Source organism: Beta vulgaris, chromosome 5 (genome assembly GCF_026745355.1).
Source record: "Beta vulgaris subsp. vulgaris cultivar EL10 chromosome 5, EL10.2, whole genome shotgun sequence".
Lineage (NCBI taxonomy): Eukaryota > Viridiplantae > Streptophyta > Magnoliopsida > Caryophyllales > Amaranthaceae > Beta > Beta vulgaris.
Genome location: NC_079206.1, coordinates 36,356,842 through 36,373,212, shown reverse-complemented (window position 1 = coordinate 36,373,212; position 16,371 = coordinate 36,356,842). Strand labels below are relative to the sequence as shown.

The window sequence follows — 16,371 nt, the reverse complement described above, 5'->3', positions numbered from 1 at the left end:
AGTGACACCTAATCGTTCCAGATTCTCAAAATAACCCATCATTTTGAGAACGTGTGGACCAACAGGTTCACTTTCTTTGAGACTGCTCTCAAGGATAGCCTTAACCGTTTCATAGCGCTCAATTCTTGCTTGTTTTTGAAACATAGCTCTGAGCTGATGAATGATGTCAAAAGCCTCCATATTTTCAAATTGTTTTTGCAATTCAGAATTCATGGATGCTAACATCAAACATGTGACATCAAGAATCTAGCTACTGCGTATCATATGCTTTTCGAGTCTCAGCAGATGCTCGAAGGGTAGGTTCAGCAGGGAGAGGATTTTCAAGACATCCAGTTTCATTTCAGACTTAAGAACTATTCTCAAGTTGCGATACCAATCCAAAAATTGTTGCCATTAAGTTTTTCTTTTTCGAGAATAGAGCGAATACCATTAGATGACATAGCGGAGTTTGAATTAGGAGTAACCATCTACAAATGAAAAAGTAAAGTTTTAGGTTTATGATTATAAACAATAACTTCAAATTTTAACCAAGTTAAAACAAGTTAAAGGCTTTTAGTCTAAAAAACGTCCTCAATTAGGCTAAAAGATTCCAAGACCCCAACTCATTTAATCCTAAGCCAGCTTTGGCCGGTCACCTAAGAGATAAATGATTTAGGTAAATAACACTTTATTAGTTATACTCCTATAACTCTTGGTTAATGGGAAACATCGCATGAAAAAACCCATTCCTATACCCCAAAGCCCAAGTCCTAATTGGATACTTTGTTGAATAAAACCTTACATACTTGTAAATATCTTAAATATACTCTAAAATTCTAAGATAAAAAATAATACCTTGCTTTGGCAAGCCTATTACCAATGATCAAAGACATGAATAGAGGTGTGTAAGGGTGGGTATCTAATTTATTCAAAAATTAAAAGGAGGACTTAAGTTACTATGTCAGTTCTAAATTTAGTGAACTAATAGTAATTAGAACAAGAGCATAATAACAAAATAAAAGCAATAATTAAATGCATAATTTAAAATGATCCTAGTATGGCCCCTACATCTTAATCTAAACTTGAAGATGCTTCCTTGTATCCGCCTTTTGATCTCCATCAAAGCTTGATTCTCGAATCATCATACAAGTTATTTGAAATTTAAATAAAATTACAAAAATACAAAACGGCGCGCAGTCCGTATTTAAGATACAAAAATACATAAACGGTACGCAGACCGTATTTTCTATCCTAATTTGGGCCATACTAGTCATCCAACATTCAAGCATAAAATTATTCATTCATTCACTTACTTAGAGTAAGTGACCCAGTTTATATTATAGACGATTCTAATAAAAAAAATTAGTTAAACTAATCAACAATTTTAATTAGTTCAAAACTAACAAAATATTTAATAGTGTTAGAAATTATACTTGGACTTTATATTATCATGATAATAAAATTGCAACTTTATCCAAAAAAAATTGAGAGTTAAATATTAAACTAATAAACTCCCACAGAAATGGATCACCTAACTATTAGGTTCAAAATTTGGATTGAAGAAACTGAGATTAAACATATTTTAAGCCCAAAAACTAAGTGTAAGTAATGCTGTCCAACAAAGCAAAACAAGCCCAAACATTTTTTTTTTTTTTTAATAAACACTAGCTTAACCCAGGCCCAACAGTAGGCCACACAAGAACCACTGCCAGGCCCAGAGGATACAAATCAGACTAGCTGTCTGGCCCACTGTCCAGACCAGACATAAGTCCAGCCCGGACACTGGAAGCCAAACAACACAATTCGCTGGAAGAATTCGTGAGAAGTTGGACAATCAGAACATTCTGCCAACATAGTTCACTTTTCCTTCTTCATTCTTTTTTTTGTTTTCCTTTTTTTTTTTTTTTTTTTTGAAAAAAAAAAAATTAAAAATAAAATCCCATTGTCAATAATTAAAATGTGTAATTTAATTTGAAAAATTAAACAAATTAGACACCCTTGCCTACAAATTTGCGTAATTTAAGAAGTAAAATATACACACCTAAAAAAATTGAGTAAGGGATTTCACCTTTTTTTCTTTATTGTTAAACATCAAAAAAAAAATTCGAATATAAGGAAAAAAAATAATATTATATGAACTATTCATAAAAAAATTGAAAAACGAATACTAAATATCATATATTAATATTATTCGAATTCCAATAAGAAACAAAATAATATGTTGCAATTTCACAAGTCCAAATATAATATTAACAAGATTATCTAAAAAGATCAAAATAGCATAAATAGGGAAGCGACTGATACCACTAATAGGATTTACGATGCGGAAATACAAACAATTTGTACAAAACCTATTCCCAAGAACACCCTAAAATACTATAATGAATCTACAGGAGGGAGTTAAGTTATTATACCTTTGTAGCGTGCCTCGTTGATGTTAACTCTAGAATCTCAAGTGAAATCCCTCCACAAGTAGTCCACCACCACAATGAAGATTAGAATTTTAGATTTGCTAGAACCTTAAAACAACTAATTGTTTTGATATAATACTCTCTTGTAAAATTTTAGAGAACAAAAGTTTCTCACTTTTTTTTTTTACTATGCACGACCAAGCAAAAAGCATGTATATATCACATAAATCATCTAATGATTCTTCCTCTATATATCCATAGTATGTGCGTACAATGTATAAGAAAAGGAGGATACAATGCTTTCCTTACTTAAGGGCTATCAATCATCACATGATTGATTTTGTTTCTCATTTAATTAATTGATTCCAATCAATCAAAGATTAACCTAATCAATTATCCCTATAATTGATATTTTACTAAATAAGAAGATATTTACAATTATCTCATTTTATTTTAATAATAGAGTATTTATTTGTATTATCAAATAATATTAGTCTCCAATAGACTAATTAATCGACATTGTAGTTTAGGTGTGACCCTGTAGGTCCAAACAAGTTCAGTAGTAAATATTAAATCATTTATTAATATTACAAGTCAAGATTGGCTTCTAGCAAAGCATCATGACTACCTAAACTATATTGGATATAATTAAAAACTTTTGAGTTATGCACTTGATCGTAGGACATACTCCAACAACAAATAGATGGATATTATATGCAGGCTACATAAGTGCAATTAAGCAAAGGAAATATGTATCAATAAGAAACCTTTAGTATCCCTTTGAGTCAATAATTATAAACAGATAGGCATCGAGTCTGCCAGTCTAGATCTCACAACCAAGTCTAGAAAACTGTTCTGATAGACCATATTATAAACAGACCATAATTATAAACAGAGCATCGAAGCTGTTCCGATAGACCATATTGAGGTCTAGTGCTGCAAGTTAGCTAAGGAAGAGAACATCAATCTAATAGAGAGACCAATAAGAGGCACAAATGTTCTGTGATGTATATCAAGGCAGCATACCTAAATTGGAAAAACCCCAACCAAGAATGTCAACGGCCCAACTCTCTGTGCCAGCTTCTTCAAGTAATGGGTAGACAGATCTCCATTCTAAACAAGAACTGGACATTTGTGAACCATGTAGAAAATAAACAACAAGGCTCTTTGCACACAATACGAGCATATATCACCAAAAAATACGTCACCTATCAAAACCATGAAGGAGAACAACAGGGGTTGTCTTTCCCTGTATAGAGGGCCTAATGCAGCTACTTATGATACAAGCGTTTGAAAACGAGACCTGCAATGACATCAAACAAAGCATATTAGAATTCGGAAAAGTTAAAATCAATCACATACGGAACCAAAGCAAAACCATCAGAAAAAGAAAGAGGACAGTTTGTCTCTAAAATGTCATTTCGAGAATCCTGAGAACATATTTTGTTCTCAGATGAAAACAATTCTTGTTAGTATGATTGCCTTATTTTTTGACGAAGTAAGTCACAAGGTACTCCTCCAATCTAATATATAAATTACAGGGTTTTTTAAGATGCTAACTGTAGTTATGTTTTTCAATAATTGTTATAATATTCAATTTTCATTTTCACCATATACCTTAATTTTTATGTGAAAATCACGAACTCATCGAATATCTGAAATAACTTAATCATTTGAACTCTCCTTTTCTTTAACCGATATATACAACAATTAAATTACATCTAATCATACTCGGTAAGGGTAAAATGAAACTTGCTACTTAAAATTGCGCACTAAGGTTATAATAGTAATGTTGTCCTCACTCTGCCACATGTTGAACATATTATTCCACCTCCATAACACATTTCCAAGTTCCAACAAGTGAAAGGAAAAAGTTCCAACCAAAACTAAATCCCAATTGAAGTACAAGAGCATTCTAATCTTCAATTATGCAACTTACTAGTTCAATTGGAGGATACAAGATGTGACTATTTCACATAAAAAGAGGAGATATAAACAGGTTAAGGTACATAGTAAAGAAAGAAGACTAATAATAATCTCATATGCAAGAATGCACAAACTCATGAACTCGACAGGACTATGGTGAATTATAACACAGATAACATCATATTAGGAGAAAAAAGCTAGTGGCATTTATGAAGTAAAAATAATAAAGGTAAGTGAAAAGAATACCCAGGGGCAGCAACATTATTGGAAACCATCATGATCAAATCGCCATCGCAAACGCCGAGGCCATTGAGCTTCTCATGGTTCTTCATCTCCTTGCCATTGTACAACAACTGTTGCTGCTGCAGCGACACCCCACTCTGCCTCCACAAATTCAAACTCACTGTTACTAATTATACTCATATGGACCCAGGCCATATTACAAAATTAGCTGTTGCTATTGCTATTGCTATTGCTATTGCATTAATAAAAATAAGATAGCGACTCTATTGCGTTAATGAAAATAAAAATAAGATTGGAGATTCTTAACATCCACTTCAAGTAAAACCTTGACATTTTTGACCTGCATAAAATTTGATCATTATCCATCAGAAATCAGAAAATAACTGTAGCTTCTAACGAATAAGAAAAAATAGAATTGAAATTAGGGTTTTCTGAGTCGGGTGTTGAACGCTGGCAAAGCTTGTAGGGCATAACTATCTAAACACATGATGGAGGAGGACAAGGAAACCTAGAAATGGAGAAGACGACTTAGAGAAATGATCGAACAATTTAATTAGATTAAACCCTAGTATTATATCGAGTAATTCTGAAAAATCTAGAATAAGGAGAAATAAAACCAGAAGGCTTTTGGAGGTTGAAGATTCAGGTACGGATTGAGCGAGGTTGAAGCCTTGTGATTCGACGGTGCCGTTAATGGCGGTATTGAGCAAGGGACAGAGGGAGCGAAGACCATGTTTAACACCCCACTTGAATTCGCCAACATATCGACTACCATCCTCGCAAGTATTTATCCCACAACCATGGCTCAGCCCATTAGATCACTCACCTGCATACACATCCCCCGTATAAAACCTATACACACCAAAACCATGTCTAAGACCTTGCCTATACTGTCCTCGATAGCGGCTCCCTCGAGCCCATGTTTCTACTCCATGTCCATCATACTTCTCATCAACCCAATCCCCCTCATACCTCCCACTCATGTAGTAATAATACACCCCACTACCTGAACACTTACCCTTATGAAACTCACCCTCATATACATCCCCATTGCTATAAACCTGAACCCAACATCCTGAACTTACTTTCTTCTATGCTTTCGGCCTCGACCCAATCGACCAAAACACCGGCAAAGGCCGGGAAGCAGTCGAAGACGACGACGATAACTTGATAGGGAAAGGGAATGATCGATTGAGGAACACCCTAATTGAGGGCAGTCTAGGCAGGGCAAGATTAAGAGAGAACAAAAGTGCAGCAGAAAATGCGAATGCACAAAGAAAGTCAAGAATAAAAGAGTGACTAGGATGTGATACCAAGAAGTAAAAAAACGGCAAAGCCAGCAAAAGTACCAAACGTAGATGAACCCTAAGTCTCCTACTTTGCCTAAACCGCCTAATTATCCTAAACGCCATCGATTTTGCCGTTGAAAACACCAAAAACAAAGATGGGCACCTCGAATTCAACGATAGATACTTCAAATTCGAAGTGAGGGATTGCAAAAATAGGTAATTACTTAATGATGAAGGTAAAGTTGGAGATTTCAGTTAGGCGACGGGATTGAGCAAGGGACGGAGGGAGGACGACGGGTAGCGAGGGATGGAGGGAGGACGACGGGTAGCGAGGGACGGAGAGAGCGAAGGAAGGCTGAGGGACGACTGCGGAAGTGTTTAGTGCGAGGGTTTCAATTGAGAGGAAAATGATGAAGAATTGATACGAGAGAGGGAGGGACATAGGGAGCATGCAAATAATAATAACTCGAAAATTATAAGAGGGAAATAATGCAAATGCTCGGGTTGATTAGTCAATTGGAGCATTTGACATTAAATGCTCCGATTGACTAATCAACCCGAGCATTTATGAATTTTTCAAATTAAAATTTTCACAATTGCTCAGGTTGATTAGTTTACTGGAGCATTTGATAAGTAGCAAAAGCAGTTTTTTCCACTAGTGCTACAATTCGGGAATCATCAACGACCCCTTTTATTCAAACCACAAACTAATTAAGTAAATCATAATAGTCTTATAATGTTTAATTAAAACGCTTTAAAGTTGCAAAGACTAAGGACTATCCCCCGTATGCCCAGTATCATGCAGCAACACCAGTACACCTATTCTGCTCCCTATTGTAGCATCAATGGTTCATCACAGGTCAACAAACACACAATAACACACAATCAGCTATGCCGAGTACATAGTAAATGATTGAATGCATACACGCATAAATAAAGCATTAAGGGTCATTCCTAGGCATGATACTACAATAGCATTAGATTCTTTACTTTTTATTTAGTTGGCAGTGAACGGACACTATCATCTAACTAGAATCATACGAGCTACTTAATCCTTAATAGACAACTTGGTCTATAGATAAAATGCAAATACGGTTTCGTTCCGTCTCACATCCATCACCTTAGTATGCATACCCCCAAGATCGTACGAAACCTTTCGCCTACTTGAGTTATCAAAATTTATAAGGACACTACCGTCGTCACAGTAGGCCTGCGTAGGAGTGATATGGAACTTGATGTTCCAGATGGATAAGGAGGTTTCTTGGTTAAAAGAAACGTTTATGGAACGTGTTTGAAGGTGTAGATGGATAGAATCTAGAAGGTAAAGACTTCAAGTTTGGAACAAAGGCAACGACTTTGATCCACTAGTCAAGCTAGTCTCTAAACTTTCTCTCAAGTATTCTTGGTAATACTCTCAAGGATTATTATTTGATTGTTCAACAACATACAATACAATACTCATTATCATCTCCAATACAATACATGCGCTTATATAGGACAAGCCATGTACTAACAACCGACTTTAACAACCGCCGAAACTACTTAACAACTGAATAAAACATAAAAGAACCTTCTAGAGTAATTACATAACATACTACTACTCTATACCCACCCAAGTAATACAAGCACTACTTAGTCCATGTCCAAGTGACAAGCCAAATTCCAATACGTTGCAAACTCCCATACCGCTTCTTTAGCTGTCCGAACAGTGGTTAGCACTGTGTTTGACACAGTAGATAGCATTGTGTTTGACACTTCTTGTTACTAAACGCCTTACCACTTCTAGTAACACTTGACGCCTCATGATCCATATCATTCTCCCCTTCTTTTAAAGAATTTGTCCCCAAATTCTTATCAAGTACATAAGGAGATAAATCACCTACATTAAAGGTAGAACTTACACCTCCATAAGAATCAGGAAGTTTTAACTTGTAAGCATTATCACCAATACGTCCTAACACACGAAATGAACCATCTGCCCTTGGCATGAATTTGTTTTTGCGCCTTCCAGGAAACCTTTCCTTGCGTAGGTTTAGCCATACCAAATCACCTACTTGAAACTCTTGCAATTTTCGGTGTTTATTAGCTTGTTGCTTGTAACGTTCATTCATTCTCTCAATTTGTTACTTAACCACCTTACATGTCTTCATGAAAGATTGTTGTCGCGCTTGAGCATCAAAATTAATAAGATCTCCTCGTGGCAACTCAATAAGATCAATAGGAACATATGGATTAATCCCATACACAATAAGAAATGGAGATGAACCTGTTATAGAGGAAGGTGCTCTATTGTATGCAAACTCCGCATGAGCCAAATGTGCATCCCAATCTTTTGTAGACTTACTCACCAATCCTCGTACCAAAGTACCCAATGTCCTATTTGTGCCTTCGGTTTGTCCGTTTGTTTGTGGGTGATGTGAAGTACTAAATAGCAATTTAGTTCCCACAAGCTTCCAAAGAGTCTTCAAAAAGTAGCTAAGGAACTTAGTATCCCTATCCGACACTATACTCTTGGGAATTCCATAAGTCGTACCACTTCTTTATAGTACGAATTTTCTACATTACTCGCATCCTTTCCCCTTGATGTCCTTGGTAAGACAACAATGAAATCCATACTTACACTATGCCAAGGCACACTAGGAGCAGGTAATGGAGTGTACAACCCTTTGTGGAAAGTACTCTTGGCCTTTTGGCATGTGGCGCATCTCTCAATCACATGATGGACATCCTTAAGCATCTTAGGCCAATAGAAATGCTCACATAACAAGTCATATGTCTTATGTACCCCAAAATGTCCCGCAATACCTCCAGCATGCATTTCTCTTACCAATAACTCACGCACACTACACTTGGGCACACATAGATGATTCTCCTTGAATAAGAACCCATCTTGAGCAATATAGGATCCTTTAGGAGTAGCAATTATCTCCTTGAAATCATCATCATTACTATAGTATTGCTTGAGAATTTCAAACCCCAATAATTTAGCTTCCATGATTGCCAACAAATACCCTCTTCTTGACAATGCATCCGCTACAACATTCTCTTTGCCTTCTTTATACTTAGAAGCAAACGTGAATGATTGTAAAAATTCTACCCACTTAGCATGTCCCACATTAAGTTTTTGTTGCCCATGTATGTGTTTTAGACTCTCATGATCTGAGTGTAACACAAATGGCTTAGGTCGAAGGTAATAAGACCAATGCTCAAGTGCATGAATTATAGCATAGAACTCCTTGTCATAAGTAGAATAATTAAGCTTAGCCCCATTCAATTTCTCACCAAAAAAGGCTATTGGACGTTTTTCTTAAAGAAGCACATCTCCTATTCCCAATCCACTAGCATCTGTTTCAACCTCAAATAGCTTAGATAAATCTGGTAATGCAAGAACCGGTTTATTACATAAGCTAGTCTTTAATTCTTCAAAAGCCCTCTTTGCATTGTTATTCCAAACAAACTCACCCTTCTTTGTAAGCTCCGTAAGTGAGGTTGCCATAGTACTAAAGTTTCGGATAAAATGCCTATAGAAGCTTGCCAATCCATAAAAACTCCTTACATCATGTGCATTCTTTGGTTCTAGCCAAGAAGAAATGGCTTCTACTTTAGAAGGATCAACACGTACCTCTTCACTTGAGACAATATACCCCAAGAAAACAAGACTAGTAACCAAGAATGTACACTTTTCCATCTTTCCATATAGTTGTTGTGTACGCAAAGCCTCAAAAACTTGTTTCAAATGCCCAAAGTGCAACTCTCTTGTAGGACTATAAATCAAGATGTCGTCTAAATAAACAACAACAACAAATGAGTTAATGAAGGGACGTAATCCTCGTTCATTAACCTCATGAAAGAACTTGGTGCATCGCATAGCCCAAAAGGCATGACCATCCATTCATATAGCCCTTGCTTGGTTTGAAAAGCAGTTTTCCACTCATCCCCTTCTCGAACCCTCATTTGATGGTATCCACCCCGCAAATCAATCTTAGAGAAGGTTTTAGCACCATGTAACTCATCCAACATATCATCCAATCTAGGCATAGGGAACCTATACTTGATGGTGATGTTATTTACAACTCTACTATCCACACACATACGCCAAGTACCATCTTTCTTTGGCACTAACAAAGCTAGGACAGCACAAGCACTTTTACTTTCTCGCACATACCCTCGATCAATGAGCTCTTGAACTTGCCTTTGTAGCTCCTTAGATTCTTCAGGATTGCACCTATATGCAACCTTATTTGATAGGGTAGCTCCTGGAACCAATTCAATGGCATGCTCAATGCCTCTAATAGGTGGAAGTCCCGGTGGAAGATCATCCGAAAATACATCTTCACACTCCTTGAGAAGGGTACTTAAGGTAGGATCTTGTGGAGGATCTTTAGGTGTTGAAGCCTCCCTTATGTACAACACATATCCCACACCACATTCTTCAACCTCCATCTCAACTCAGCCCTTGTCAAGAAAAGACTTGACTTGTTTAAGTCCTGAGTTGGTGCCACCTTAGGGGGAAGTGGTTTCAATCTATAACGCCTCTTGCCAACCATAACTGAGTATATGTTACTTTTTCGAGCATGATTAACATTACTAGACCATTTCCATGGTCTTCCCAATAAAATTAGAACAAGCATCCATAGGTATGACATCGCACCATAATTCATCTTTGTAATCGCCAATAGAAAACGCGACAAGTGCTTGTTTCTTTACCTTAATTGGTGCATGATCATTAAGCCAATTCAAAGCATAAAGCTTAGCATGACATCTTGTAGGTAATTTGAGGATATTCACCATCTTAGATGAAGCGACATTTGCACAAGACCCACTGTCAATGATGAGATTACATGCCCTCCCATTCACAAATGCTCTCGTATAAAACAAATTCTCCCTTTTCTCTTCTTCTTCCTTCAAGGGTTGAGACTCTACCCTTAGTAACCTCCTCCATATTAAGGTATCCTTGTCCGGAGCAGCCTCTTGAAGTTCTTGTTCATCCCATTTCTCCTCATCCTCAAAGTCAGACTCCCCTTCTTTACTTTCCTCCTCGTCCCCGTGGCACAGAGTAGGGCACTGAGTAGGCCACTGTTCCTCCTCTTCCTTTTGTTGCGCAAGAAAGGCAACTAAGGTCCTATGATCTTTAGGGGAAATAGTAACCTTTTGTTGACAATCACGTGAGATGTGACCAAAACCTTGACATTTGTAGCACTGTTTCTTAGCCAAAGCAGCTTGTTCTAGACTAATATAGACTTTTGGTTTCGGTTTAGGGTCAAATTTGGATAAGGTAGTTAATGATTGTGTAGGTTGGTTATAGGTAGGTTTATTCTTGTAGGAAGTAGAATAGGAACTACTAGTATAAGTTTTCTCCTGACCCTTATTCACATCCCTTTCTTGCTTTTCAAACCTTTCGGCCAATCTAAGTACATCATCAAAGAACATGTACTTAGAAGTTTCTACCTTATTGGCTATGGAAGGTCTTAAGCCCGTGACGAACCGACCAAACTTCATTTCTTCTTTCTCATCCAACTCACACAAGATACACAAGTTCTCAAACTCCTTGGTATATTCAGCCACACTTTTTGTGTTTTGTCGAATTTGATTGAGTTTCAAGAATTGCTCTTGAAGATACTCACGTGGAATGAATCTTTTCTTGATTTGTCTTTTCAATTCGGACCAAGTATCAATCCTAGGATTACCATCCCTAATCCTTTTGTTCCTCAAACTTTCGAACCAAATACTAGCATACCTAGTAATCTTCAAGTGTGCTACCTTGAAAGCCTTATGTTCATCAAACCCCTTATAATCCATAAGCTTCTCGAATTGACGAATCCATTTTTGAAGATCTTCAACATCTCCTTCACCAGTAAACTCCTTCAACTCCATGAGTTTGAAATCCCTATCACTCTCCATAGGATTTCTTAATGGTGTTTCTCTATTTGGACGCCCTCGACCACCTTCCTCCTAATTTGCAATTAAAGATTCCACCCTTCTATTGGTGTTTTGTATGGATTCATTCATGGAAGTAAATCTTGCATTGAAATCCCTCATCATATTCGCCATTAACTCCTGTAACTCCTCTCGTGATATAGGAGTTCCCATATTCAAGAAAGTCTTAAGTACCTACCCCAAATCAAGAAACTTCGCAACTTCTTCAAAACTCGACCAAAACTTATGAATTTTGGATAAGTTTTGGTCACAATGTAGCCCTATATGTGGTAAAATTCCAGTTAAAATTTGGTAGCCAAATTCGTTGTCAAACGCTGGCAGTCTTCATTTTAATATCGCTTTTCTTGATTCCAGCGATTTTTGCACACCTTCAAAGAATGATCTCGAAACGATATCAAAAAACTCCTCGAAATTTTGTGAAATTTTAACACAATAAACTACACAATATGTAGTCCAGTTTAGGATCATGAATCTTCAAAAGATTCAAAGTATGCTGGGAGTTCGAGGGCCTCAAAGTTACTGCAAATTCGGGATTAATTCGGGCAGTAATAACAAGCGTCGCCATGGGATCTTGGGCAAAGCTCTGATACCACTTGATGTGGAACTTGATGTTCCAGATGGATATGGAGGTTTCTTGGTTAAAAGAAACGTTTATGGAACGTGTTTGAAGGTGTAGATGGATAGAATCTAGAAGGCAAAGACTTCTAGTTTGGAACAAAGGCAACGACTTTGATCCAGTAGTCAAGCTAGTCTCTAAACTTTCTCTCAAGTATTCTTGGTAATACTCTCAAGGATTATTATTTGATTTTTCAACAACATACAATACAATACTCATTATCATCTCCAATACAATACATGCGCTTATATAGGACAAGCCATGTACTAACAACCGACTTTAATAACCGCCTAAACTACTTAACAACTGAATAAAACATAAAAGAACCTTCTAGAGTAATTACATAACATACTACTACTCTATACCCACCCAAGTAATACAAGCACTACTTAGTCCATGTCCAAGTGACAAGCCAAATTCCAATACACTGCAATCTCCCATATCACATTCTTCTTTAACTGTCCGAACAGTGGTTAACACTGTGTTTGACACAGTAGATAGCACTGTGTTTGGCACTTCTTGTTACTAAACGCCTTACCACTTCTAGTAACACTTGACGCCTCATGATCTGTATCAAGGAGTGTAGAACAAGTCCCACACTCCCCCAATTGTTCATCACTTGTAGGGAGTCCGACTACAAGTTTATTGCCAAGTCCATTCTTAGTATTGTCCATTCATACCACAATAACGTAGAATCATTTAACATGCTTTCTTAAATACAATACTCAAATCTTTTCTTCTTGTAACATTCTTGTTACACCATGGATCAAATAATATAAATCCAATAATCATGCCCATGATACGATAGAATTACGCATTACAATGCTACATATCAATTTCCAATCACAATCATGTTACCAATAGTCTTATCAATCAAAATCGTTTCCTATCATGATTCTAGGTTCCGATAGAATAAATCACAACCAAACATGATACTAGTACTTGTAACTGAACTTGTACGCGTATGTAGATTGTAACGAAGAGTTTCCGCTGCTTAAACAAACGTTCCGCTTATGAAATTGGGACCTAAACGAGTAAGGAACACTTCAATGCTACGTCCTTGATAATATTATCAAATAATACATGACTAACTATATTGACTTAGTATTTCAAAGTATAAACAAAAACTAATCTCATTGTTTATTAACTTTCTTTTCTTTCCTAACTCTATTGAACTTAGCGTCTTTTAAGAGCCAATATTAATGAGCAAAGCTGATTTTAGTTAGTTCCATGACATAATACCTTTACCAATTCCATTTAAGTCCTTATGTCCAATATTACTAAAATCAAATTTGACTAGCAATGCCATTATAATATTCCAACTAATAATCAATAATCAACTTTCTTAGCTTTACACCTTACTTACAAAACCCTAAATCAGATTTATAACTTAAATCAAATTAATAACTTAAACTAATTATACAAACTTAATTAATTAATAATTTACTCAAATTACAAATTATTTAACTTACAACTTAATAAATAGAAAAATAGATTATACAATATTAAAACTAATATGATATCATATTATACATATTATGTTTTTATACCACTTAATCTCGCCGGCGTTAAACACCGGCAACTGAATTCTGGCAGCCCTCGCTCGCCATACAGCCACACACGGTTGTTTTGCTGCTTCACACGCCACACACCCACAACTGGTCGCCTCGCTTCACACGATGCACTCGAGCCACAGGCCACGCTCGACTCGCATGCACAACACCCTCGTTCGCCTCGACCTGTCGATGACTCGCCTAATAGCTGCGACTATTCGTCGCTCATCGCACACGGCACACCCTCAGTTTCGCAGACCCTCATCGTAGCACCCACAACCTTCGTCGCACGAATTGCTCGCATACCACCGCGACACATACCAACACTCGCACAGCCTCGTCGTGCGAGCCGCTAGCACAACCCCTCACTCAGCACAACTGCCCGCTTGTCGCACAATAGCGACTGCTCGAATACCGCACACACACACAAGTCGTCCCTCACTGTCGAAGGGTATGAGGCTTAGAGAGGGAGGGAACAGCGAGGAAGAAGGAGAGAGAGAAAAAGAGAGAGAGATGTTGGGAGTGACGGCTGAGAAGGAGAGAGAATTAGGGTTTTTTTTATGAATTTTTTTATTCTCTCCTATTTATAGTGTGGCAATCCTAAGTCTAGTAGGTCTCGGTTTATTTCACTTATTCCGAAATTACAATGAACCGAACGATAATAGAATTACGTTAAAGTTGTAAGTGTACTCAAACTGTATTATTATAATATTTTTTTTTCTAATATTAAAATATAACTCCAAAAATACGGAGTATTACAGGCTTGCCCCCTTACAGGAAGTTTCGTCCCGAAACTTTGAGGTAGCCAGTCTTAACGACGATCTTTTGCACTTCTAAGTCCCAATATTTCAAAAGCGTTTTCTAACTTTCGCACGTCAGTTAAGCAATAAATACACATAATTATCATATAACATACTTTAAGGTGGAAGCGCGAAATTCTATCGCATTCTTCCCCCCCTTAAAAGAAAAGTTACATCCCCGTAACTCACCTACCTCTTGAAAAAGCTAAGGGTACTTTAGACGCATCGCATTTTCGGCTTCCTAGGTGGCTTCCTCGGTATTTTGATTTCTCCACAACACCTTGACAATTCTGACGTCCTTATTCCTTGTACTATGCACCTTGCGGTCTAGGATCTTGATAGGTTTCTTCTCATAGGACAAGGTTTCATCTAACTCGACTTTTTCAGGTTATAGGACATGTGACTCGTCTGGTACGTATCTCCGGAGTTGGGATACGTGAAACACGTTATGGATCATTTCTAACTCGTTGGGCAATTCCAGACGATAAGCGACTTTGCCTACTCTTGCCAAAATCTCATATGGTCCTATGAATTTAGGGCTTAGCTTCTCCTTTTCCCCAAATCGCATCACTCCTTTCATTGGAGACACCTTAAACAATACTTTTTTCCCAACTTCATAATTCTCTTCCCTCCGCTTCTGATCCGCATAGGAACTTTGCCTGTCATGTGCAGCCTTATCTTTTCTTGAATGACTCGCACCTGATCCACTATCTCCTGAATCATCTCCGGACCTAACACCATAGTCTCACTAATGTCCGTCCAACACAAGGGGCTACGACACTTTCTCCCATACAGTGCTTCGACTGGGGCCATTTTAATACTAGTATGATAGTTGTTGTTGTATGAGAATTCTATGAGGTCCAAATGGTCTTCCCATGATCCCTGGTATTCTAAGGCACAAGCTTGCAACATGTCTTCCAAGCTCTGTGATGTGGAACTTGATGTTCCAGATGGATATGGAGGTTTCTAGGTGAAAAAAAAAACTATTTTAAGGTGTGTGTTTGAAGGTGATGATGGATAGAATCTTGAAGGCAACGACTTCAAGTTTGGAACAAAGGCAACGACTTTGATCCACTAGTCAAGCTAGTCTCTAAACTTTCTCTCAAGTATTCTTAGCAATACTCTCAAAGATCTCTTATTCAATAATCAACAACATACAATTACTCCAATTGATGAAATACATGCGCTTATATAGGACAAGCCATGTACTAACAACCGACTTTAACTAACTATTATGCTAAACCGAATTAACTACTTAACAACATAAATCGTAAAAGAAACTTCTAGAGTAATTACATAACATACAACTAATCTATACCCACCCATGTAATACAAGCATTACTTGGCCCATGTCCAAGTGACAACCCAAACTCCAATACGCTTAAGCGACCCATATCGAACTCCTCTTTAGTTGTCAGGACAGTGGTTAGCATTGTGTTTAGCATAGTAGATAGCACTGTGTTTAGCACTGTCTTGCCGCTAAACGCCTTACCACTTCTAGTAACACTTGGCGCCTCATGATCCGTATTATTCTCCCCTTCTTTTAAAAAATTTGTCCCCAAATTCTCATCAAGCAGATAAGGAGATAAATCACCTACATTAAAGGTAGAACTTACA

At 37.2% G+C, this 16,371-nt stretch overlaps 1 protein-coding gene across 1 annotated transcript; it reads right to left on the bottom strand.

The window, feature by feature from the left end:
- Positions 1 to 359: 359 nt before the first annotated feature.
- LOC130591401 (uncharacterized) lies at positions 360 to 6,014 on the bottom strand. The gene is given in 7 exon segments (XM_057394711.1): positions 360 to 467; positions 3,271 to 3,326; positions 3,417 to 3,514; positions 3,599 to 3,693; positions 4,589 to 4,696; positions 4,885 to 4,899; positions 5,177 to 6,014. Coding segments are annotated over 7 exon segments (1,275 nt in total). The 5' UTR covers positions 5,972 to 6,014.
- Positions 6,015 to 16,371: the final 10,357 nt, after the last annotated feature.